The sequence below is a fragment of the Epinephelus moara genome, chromosome 19 (assembly GCF_006386435.1).
Source record: "Epinephelus moara isolate mb chromosome 19, YSFRI_EMoa_1.0, whole genome shotgun sequence".
Classification (NCBI taxonomy): Eukaryota; Metazoa; Chordata; class Actinopteri; order Perciformes; family Serranidae; genus Epinephelus; species Epinephelus moara.
Window position 1 is genome coordinate 41,505,481 of NC_065524.1, and position 9,898 is coordinate 41,515,378.

Sequence of the window (9,898 nt, forward strand, 5' to 3'; positions counted from 1 at the left end):
CTTATAGTTAGGGCTGACTCTTATAGTAAGAGCTGACTCTTATAGTTAGGGCTGACTCTTATAGTAAGGCTGACTCTTATAGTAAGGCTGACTCTTATAGTAAGAGCTGACTCTTATAGTAAGGCTGACTCTCATAGTAAGGCTGACTCTTATAGTAAGAGCTGGCTCTTATAGTTAGGGCTGACTCTTATAGTAAGAGCTGACTCTTATACTAAGAGCTGACTCTTATAGTTAGGGCTGACTCTTATAGTAAGAGCTGACTCTTATAGTAAGAGCTGACTCTTATAGTAAGGCTGACTCTTAGAGTTAGGACCAGCTCTTATAGTTAGGGCTGACTCTTATAGTAAGGTTGACTCTTATAGTAAGAGCTGACTCTTATAGTTAGGTCTGACTCTTATAGTAAGGCTGACTCTTAGAGTTAGGACCAGCTCTTATAGTCAGGACTGTCTCTTATAGCAAGGAGTATCTCTGATAGTTAGGACTGACTCTTATAGTTAGGGTTGGCTCTTATATTTGGGGCTGGCTCAGGCTTGCCTTGGACCAACCCCTAGTCAGGCTGTTAAAGACCTTGTCTGCCAGGGGACCTCGTATGATACACAGAGCCCCTTCTCTCCTTTTCTCTCTGAGAATCTGAAATGTCTGTTCTTCTTTATTTGCTAACTGTGCTTCATGTCACTGACTCTGCTTCATTTCACTTACTCGGCTTCATGTCACTAACTCGGCTTCTTCTCCAGAGCCATTGTGCTGCACTGTCTTGCAAGTTCCCTCGATTCAAGGCTACGCCTGGATCAAGTGTTGTGCTCCAAAGTTAGGCTACATTTTGGCAAGGGGAAAAACCACAGGGCCATTTACACAGAGGACCTTTGACCTCTGACCTCCAGATATCTGAACAAAAATGGGTTCTTTAGGTCCCCACAAGTCTCCCCTTTACAGACATGTTCCCTTTATGTCAGTCCCTACAGTCTGAGGAACAAACTATGCAGTTTTTTTTTAACAGATGTTTACATTAGAAAGGAACACAGGACTAGTCGACCGTTGACCGACTGAGACTCTGTGTCCTCATTAGAGGACATCATATTCTGGGTTTGCTGCACATTACACTTCATCCTGCTTCACTCAGACCTGTTGTCCTTGATCGTGGACACTTTTTGTGCCATCTACTGGCAGTGACAAGTCCTCTGATTGGTCACAGGGAATCAACCTGACCTGAGAGCAGCAGAGTGATTGAGTTCAGGATGTTGTTCTTAAATCCGCCTGTCGTGACGCTTCAGGTCAAACTTGTTGTTTTGACCCATATAACCAATCGCTTTTCACTCTCAGTAACTGTCCCTCATCCTGAGCTTCCCAGAATGCAACCTGCTGCTGCTGGAGGCAGATTAACCCCCCCAGAATAGTTCCTGATCCTCGGTGAGCCTGACCACCACTCAGCGGCTTAATACGCCGCCACTGTGGCACCTGAGCACCTCTGCTTCTTCCTCTCATGACTCCACATCTGATGGATACTGAATCTCAGTGCGACGCTTCGTCTGAACACTTCAGTGTTCATTAGAAAACATTGTCTGACACAAGGAACATGAAACTAAATGTTCCAGACAGATTTCAGTGCACGATCAGACACAGTTTGATGAGACATCTTAAAATCAGCCTTTTTAAAAATGGTGTCTGGTGTGAGCGGTGATCAGCCCGTTGTTGTTTGTCACGAAGCTGTTGCTCGTTCAGCGCTAATGCTAATCAGTGGCTAATCAATTACAGAGTTAACCCGGAGCATTTAATGTGGCTTTGGTTAATTTCCTGCAGGTGTGCTGTGATTATCAGATTAAGAAGAGCAGTTATCCTGCGTTCACCTCCAGGAGAAAGTCCTCAATTTTCTTTTATCTCACAACAAACAGAAACAGAAACCTTTTCTTCACTTCCTGCTGTTTGTACTCAAAGTGCTGCTCCCTTCACCAGCCCCGCCCCCTGGGCCTCCTGTCCAATCAGATACTTTCACAACATTATCATGGCCTTGACATCAGAGGTCAAGAAACAGAAACCAAAGATTCTGATAAAGGCCCAGAGGTGGCAGCATCGGCAGCCGGAGTCAGGCCAGGTTATTTGGCCTGATTCTGGGCCATCATTCATCCCAAGCCTCAGCCGAGTTGGGCAGCCAGATGCGGCCTGAGTTATCTCCTCCAGCATGCCGAGTTCATGCCGATGCTGGGCCAGGTCATTCAGACCACCTGGGGATCATTGGTAAATTTGAGTTCATCAAAGAATAAAAATCTCTCAGAGCAGAAGAAGAAAAAACAAACTCACAGTCATATCAGCGCTCATCAGACTCTCTTCTCATTGGCTGGTTAATTAAAGATCACTGACCAATCAGGTTAGAGCTCAGACTGACTGGTGGCGCTGAAGTTCCTCTAAATGCTGAATTACCTCTTTGTGGTCTTTAGTGTCTGTTTGTAGTTGTTTAGTGTCTGTTTGTAGTTTACTGTATCCGTGATGTTGTTTAGCATATCTCTGTAGTTGTCCAGCATCTTCTTGTAGTTGTTTAGCATCTGTTTGAAGTTATGCATATCTTTGTAGTTGTTTAGTGTATCTTTGTAGTTGTTTTGCGTGTCCTTATGGTTGTCAAGCATCTCTTTGTAGTTGTTCAGCGCCTGTTTGTAGTTTAATGTATCTTTGTTGTTGTTTAGCGTATCTTTGTGGATGTTTAGCACATTGTTATGTCTTTGTAGCTGTTTAAATGCACCTGCATTTGTATAGCGCCTTTCTAGTCATCTAGTGACCACTCAAAGCGCTTTTTACACTACGAGTCACGTTCACCCATTCACACACACATTCATACACTGGTGGCCGAGGCTACCATACAAGGTGCCACCTGCTACTCAGTTTTAACACACTCACACACCGATGGAACAGCCATCGGGAGCAATTTGGGGTTCAGTATCTTGCTCAAGGATACTTCGACATGCAGCCTGGAGGAGCCCGGGATCAAACCGCTGATCTTTCGATTGGTGGACGACCCGCTCTACCTCTGAGCCACAGCCGCCCCCTAGCGTCTGTTTGTAGTTTAATGTGTCTTTGTTGTTGTTTAGTGAATCTTTGTAGTTGTTAAACCAAGTCCTGTCAGCTTTCATCAGGCTCTCATCTCACTGATTGGTTAATTGAAGGCCTTCCTGTTGAAGGAACAGTTCAACATGTGGTGAACGTTTCTTCTTCTGTTTCCTGCTAAGGTTTCAATGTTCAGACTGATGACTCGACATGACTGGTTCCAGTCTAAAGACTTCCTGTAAAACTTCAAACTGTTGTTTTTATACTTCAGATAAAACAAACCAGACAGATCGTGTCTACCAGCTTTAGAGGAGGTGGAGCCAGGCTGTTTTCATTTGTTTCCAGTAATCGTAAGTGCTATATCGTAGGCAACTGGACTTGCTTGTGTTTCTTGAAGACGTTTCGCCTTTCATCCAAGAAGCTCCTTCAGTTCTAATTGACTGGTACGAAGTTGCAGGCTATAAACCCTGCGTGGGTGGGAACCCTTGCAGAGTCGTAGGGGTCATAGACCAGTAACCAGTCATTTAGAAGCTTCTTGGATGAGAGGCGAAACGTCTTCAAGAAACACAAGCAAGTCCAGTTGCCTACGATATAGCACTTACGATTACAACAATTTGTTTCCAGTCTTTGTGCTAAGCTAAGCTAACCAGCTGCTGCTCCATATTCAGCATACAGACATGAGAGTCTTATCTGAGGATCTGAAGATGATTTCACCAAATGTTGAACTGTTCCTTTAAGCCACAGCGTGGCCCAGGCTGGATGCTGATTGGCTTTAGTGGGTTGAGGGCGGAGCCTTACCTCCAGGAAGATGGTGGCGATGATGAGCACGCCGATGCTGGTCATCATGCTGCTGAAGTAGGCGAAGAGGGCCTCGCGGCAGCCTCGGGTCCAGATGTTGAGCTCCTCGATGCGATGGTCGTAGTCATAGTGGGCGGAGTTATTGGTCAGGTGGTGCTGGATGCAGGGCCGAGGGGAGCCAGGGTTACAGCAGCTGAACGGGACACTGTCCATCAGGTACTTCCCCTCCACATTACTGAGGACACGACTGCAGGACAGAGACAGTCAGTTAATCTTAAGTACAGAGAAGTCAGGGGTCAGAGGTCAGAGGTCGGACACACTGCCCAGCTGGATGGCACAGTCATGGGTGTAGGGATGGATCACTGAGTGGGTCTACCAGGACACCCTGAATCCCCTGAACCCTGCTGAATCCACCTGAACCCTGGACCAGAGCCTCTGTTTGAAGTTACTGCTCACATTTGTTTTTTGGACGTTAATCAACTGCAAAATGAGCAGGAAGAGACACTTTGAGGTCATGTTGAGTCTCTTTGCTATAGTTTGATTAGAAATGTGAACAGTGAGGCAGACAGAGGCTCCGTTTCAAGGTTTTCATGAGCTTTTACTAATTTTGGTGACCTCTTGACCTTTACTTTGGCGCCACCATCAGGAGAAAACAGTTCACTTGTTCAAAGTCAGTCTCAGTTCATTTCAGTCTAATCATCATCATTACCATCACCACCATCGAGTTTGTAAATCGTGTCGTTGACTTCAGTTAAACAGGACGAAACATGACGGTGACTTCAGGAGGTCTAAGGTTTGTTCCTCTGATGAAGGAGAATGATAAACAACAGTATCATCAGCGTATGAGACGAGAATCTCTCAGAGTCTGCACTGTTAGCGCAGAAACACATGTAGAGTTTGTCCTAAGGATGGAAGGAAAGATCCTGTGGTTTCATCCTCTGGAGACCAGGAAGAAGATCAGGACACTTCGTCAGAACAACGTTAGACAGCAACAGGACAACTGTGTCCGTTTTCACCTCTGACTGAACAATCCTTCCTCCAGAGTAAAAACACACGTTACTGATGTTGACTTATGTTTTCTTTGTTACTGGTCTGTAAACAGACGTCGTCTCTGTGCGTCAGGAGCAGGATGAAATGACCGTCTCTTTGTTAATGACCTGTCAGGTATCAGGTGACATCACCTGGCAGAATCGGACTGTTACCTTCCTAATATTTGTGCACTGGTTAATGTTTGTTTCCTCAGACAGTTTGTATATTTTAAGTCCAGAGATAATATTACAGATTTTAATTCATCGGAATGTGTCAGACTGACAGGTTTTTATTTTACACACGATGTTTCTTATTTACAGAGAAGCTTCATTTAAGCTTTAAGACCACGACCTGAGAGTTAACTGTTACTGACAGAAACCAGCGTTAGCTTAGCTCCAGTTTTCAGATGACAAGCCACAAAACTAGAATTTAGTGATTCTGAAGAAAACTAATGACAGCTCCCGACAGTCACAGCCCTCAGGACCTGAACCATGTGCTGTCTAGGGTTACAACGGTATGAGATTTTCATGGTATGATAACGTCCCAGAAAATATCACAGAGTTATTATTATTATCATTATTATCATTATTATTATTGTGATTATAATCATTATTATTTACCATCAGTCAGACTGATCCTTGAAGACACAGAAGGATTACTGTTGGTTTTATTTCTATAACTGAAACTTGAAATGTGTTTTTAATGAAGTTTGTGTAAAAAGTTTCCTCTTAAAAAATAACTCCGATAATAAAGACAAGATTTAACCACTGGCTATGGTTTATTTTTTGTATCATAGATTATTAAATGTACACAGAATGATGACTGTTTCAATATCATGGTATCCTTAAAGCCAGTACACCGCTGTAACTGTCGTGCTGTCACAACTTAAATCATCAAAATTATAAAACTCAAAGCTAAAATCTCTGTAGAGCTACATTAGCATAAATGACGGTGTAATGCTGACATGAACAACCTGACACAGTTGGATCATTTGAAGACGACGTTACAGACTGATGACATTGAGAACACATTAGAGGGCTGATGGGATGTTTCACTTTTCTCTCTTTGTGACGTCATAAAAAACGAAGCATCAGTCAAACTGATGATGTTTTGATATCTAAGAAAACTCAGAGCAGATATAGCGTAAGTGTGTTGTCAGAAGGTGGCGCTGACCAACCTTTATCAGTCTGATGATGCAGTCAGATGATGCAGTCGGATGATGCAGTCTGATGATGCGGTCAATGTTACCATCCGCACCACCCTCACACACTCAGAGCGCAACGACACATCTGTGAGAGTACTTTTTATCAACTACAACTCAACATTCAACACGAATTCTCTGAACGCTCCTCACCCTACAAACCAACGCCATCCTTCTGTACCTGAGCTGAACTTCCTGTCAGACCGACCTCAGGTACATCTGGGTATAAGAGGTATAACCACAGGGATCCCTCAGAGCGGCGTGCTGAGCCTCCTGCTGTTCACACTCTTCACTGTGCGACCTCAGACCAACAGCAGATTTATTAAACTCTACAGTCAGCTGATCAGTGGAGGGGCAGGGACTTCCTACAGAAGATGTCAGCGTCAGGAAAATAATTTCTCCCTGAACGCAGAACAACGAGGTGATTACTGAGCCTCAGAGGAGGAACGGGCCGCACACGCCACGGCACATTGCTGAGAGTTTCACCTGGTCTCAGATCATCAGGAAAACTCTGCAGCAACTGATGAATGCCAGCTGAGATCCTCAGCAGCTGTTGAGGATGCAAACATGCAAACACACATCTACAACTACACACCTGCACACATACATCTGTCTTACTGATCACTCCCTGTCAGAAAACTGTTGGTTGTTTCTCAGCAGCTGTCGTGGCAAGCGAATCGAGCGCTCCCTGAGCAGACAGGTGTGGTTTAACCTTGTCATGTCAGCGGCAGCGAGCTGGAAATCAGATCCTGACAGATTATAGACTTAAAGCGAAGAGGCCGGTACATCAACCTCCTGCACGGGAACTTTTACCTCCTTAATTCCCTCAGTTATCCTCCACTGACCCTGATACCCAGCGCTCCCTGTCAGCCCGCTCAGCTTACCACAGGTCGGACACCTGAACCAGGCAGCGTCCACAGGAAGCTCAAAGTCGAACCTGAGTTCAGAGAAAATGAACTTCAGAGGAAGTGAGAAATAAAACACCCTGATCAGAGGTCGGCTTGATGAGACCCTGAGGGAAACAATCAGTAACAGGACAAGGTTCATAAATCAGAGTGAAGAGACAAAGACGTGAGACTCGCAGACAGACGTCTGCAACAAACTCTTTGACTGATTATTCTTTGGTCGTTTAATTAATTGTTCGGTCGATAAAACATCAGTCGATGAACTGATGATCAGACTGTCTGAGCTGGGACCGATCGATGTGTTGTTGGGTGGGTGTGTTAAACAGTGGGTGCGTTATTCGGTCAGCGTACTCACTCTTTGACCTGATCGTTGCTCATGTCCAGGTAGCGGTTGCTGATCCACTGAACCTCGAACCAGTCCCTGAAGTTGTTGTTTCCGCAGCAGCGAAACTCGATCTGCGTCATGTCCAGTGTCCTCTTCATGAAGCAACGTCCCGGCGTGTCAGTGTCCTTGTAGAACTTGATGCTGTTCTTGAGACCCTCGGCCAGCGTCAGGTACACGGCGAACTGCATGAGGAAGCAGAACAGCGCCGTCAGCAGCAGCAGCGCGTTGAAGCCACAGCACAGCAGCAGGTACGACTTCAGCATCGGCTTCCACTTGGCGAACTTGATGGGGTCCAGAGAGTCGTGGCACACCTTTCCTCCGAAGGCGTTGACCCCGCAGGCCAGCAGGCCCACCAGGATCAGCAGGTTCGGCACTAAGTGGCTCTCGTTGTTGTCCATCATCTCGCTTCTCTTCCGCAGCTCGATCTTGAAGAAGATGCCCAGGCTGAAGATGAGGATGCCCACGATGACAGAGAGCCAGTAGATCATCCACAGACCCTGAGCCAGCTTCACCCGCTTTTGCAGGTTGAACTTCACTGGCATGAACGGCATCTTACCGTCTCAGTGCGACCGCAGCCAAAATCACCAAACGTCAGGTACCAACAGGAAAAGAGTTTGTTTGAAGAGTGACTCAAGAACCCGTCAGAGTTTCAGAGTTTTAATCCGTCACAGAAAGACTCGCTCAGAACGCCTGCTTTCAGACCCATAATGCCGAGCTGCAGGTCAGGACAGTCCATAGTGCTGGGGGCGCAGATCAAACCTAATATTCACATCCAACCGTCAGACGTGTGGTGGTCTCTTGGTTTCCTGCAGAGAGAAAGTGTGAGTGTGAGCGGGCAGCAGCTCGTCATCCTGACCCTGTGATCAGCTCTGATCTCATTACAGCAGATCAGCTGCGCCTTTAATCTGCCGACTTAACGATAATTGGTTTGATGTTAAGCAGCAGCAGCTTCCTCCTCACAGAGCGCAACACCTCAGCAGCTCACCTATCCCCCCTCGCTGCAAGTGATCCTCACACACAGGAAGTCATCATCCGTCCACTCAGCAACAGAAGACCAGAAACTTCCTGTGACAGACGCGGTGCTGTTGGGGCAGTGAAGGCTGTTACCATGGAAACATACCAGCCAATCACATCACAACAAGTTTGAGATGATGATCAGTCTGAGGTCACTGTGGTGGATTGTTCCCTCTGGATTGGGAGAACGTTTCTGAACTAACTGAACAAGTTCAAGTATCTCGTGGTCTTGTTCACAGTGAGGGTAGAATGGAGCATGAGATGGATCGGCAGTTTGGTGCGGCGCCTGCAGTGATGATGGCGCTGTGCTGAGCTGTCGTGTTGAAGAGGGAGCTAAGCCAGAAGGCAAAGTTTTCCATTTCCTGGTCCATCTCCGTCCCAACCCTCACCTATGGTCATGAGCTCTGGGTAGTGACTGAAAGAATGAGGTCACAGATACAAGCGTCCGAAATGAGTTTCCTCTGTAGGGTGTCTGGGCTCAGCCTTAGAGATAGGGGGAGGAGTCAGACATCTGGAGGGAGCTCGGAGTAGAGCCGCTGCTCCTTCATGTTGAGGTGGTTCAACATCTGATCAGGATCCTCCTGGTCCAGCTGGTAGGAGGCCCCGGGGCAGACCCAGAACACACTGGAGGGATTATAGATCTCATCTGGTCTGGGAACACCACGGGGTCCTCCAGGAGGAGCTGAGGAGAGTAAAGAACATGTACTTCATTATGCATTACCTACAGTATGTTGTACCTGAAGTATACAGTACCTGTAGTACCCGCTGTATGTACTTCCTCCTACTCTGTGGCAATAGCAGGCACCCCTCAAACTTTCTTGCAAAATTTTCTAGTTTATATTATAGTGGCGTATTGATTATGAATCATGATCATGATGATCAATGATTTTCAATCTGACGCTGGTTTTGTTTCATCACTGTAGCGAGTATCTCACTATCACTGTCCTCGTTCAGATTTTGAGAAGCTACAAATTATATTCAGCCACAAAATAAGTCTGAAAAGCTGCAAATCAGAACGAAGCACAGAGAGTTGTCGACTAGAGATGATGCGCCGTCTCATGGTGGTCACTTCCTGTCAACGTTACAGATCAGAAGCGCAGTGAGTTGTCGACTAGAGATGATGCGCCGTCTCATGGTGGTCACTTCCTGCCAACGTTACAGGTCAGAAGCGCAGAGAGTCGTTGACTAGAGATGATGCGCCGTCTCACGGTGGTCACTTCCTGTCAACGTTACAGATCAGAAGCGCAGAGAGTCGTCGACTAGAGATGATGCGGCGTCTCATGGTGGTCACTTCCTGTCAACGTTACAGATCAGAAGCGCAGAGAGTCGTTGACTATCCTGACCCGAAAAGATGCAGAAAAATTGGTCCATGCTTTTGTTACCTCTAGGCTGGATTACTGTAACTCTCTATTATCAGGTAGCTCTAGTAAGTCCTTAAAAACTCTCCAGCTAATTCAGAATGCAGCAGCACGTGTACTAACAGGAACTAAGAAACGAGATCATATTTCTCCTGTTTTAGCTTCTCTGCACTGG

General features: G+C 46.2%; 1 protein-coding gene across 1 annotated transcript in view; it reads right to left on the bottom strand.

Annotated features, from left to right (window-relative positions):
- Positions 1–8,150, bottom strand: part of prph2b (peripherin 2b (retinal degeneration, slow)) — a 19,907-nt gene extending 11,757 nt beyond the window's left edge. The window contains exons 1-2 of the mRNA XM_050071698.1: positions 7,322–8,150; positions 3,832–4,078 (exon numbers count right to left, since the gene is read on the bottom strand). Coding sequence (XP_049927655.1) covers positions 3,832–4,078; positions 7,322–7,902 — 828 coding nt within the window. The 5' untranslated portion in view covers positions 7,903–8,150. The remainder of the gene's footprint in view (positions 1–3,831; positions 4,079–7,321) is intronic.
- Between the last annotated feature and the right edge of the window lie 1,748 nt (positions 8,151–9,898).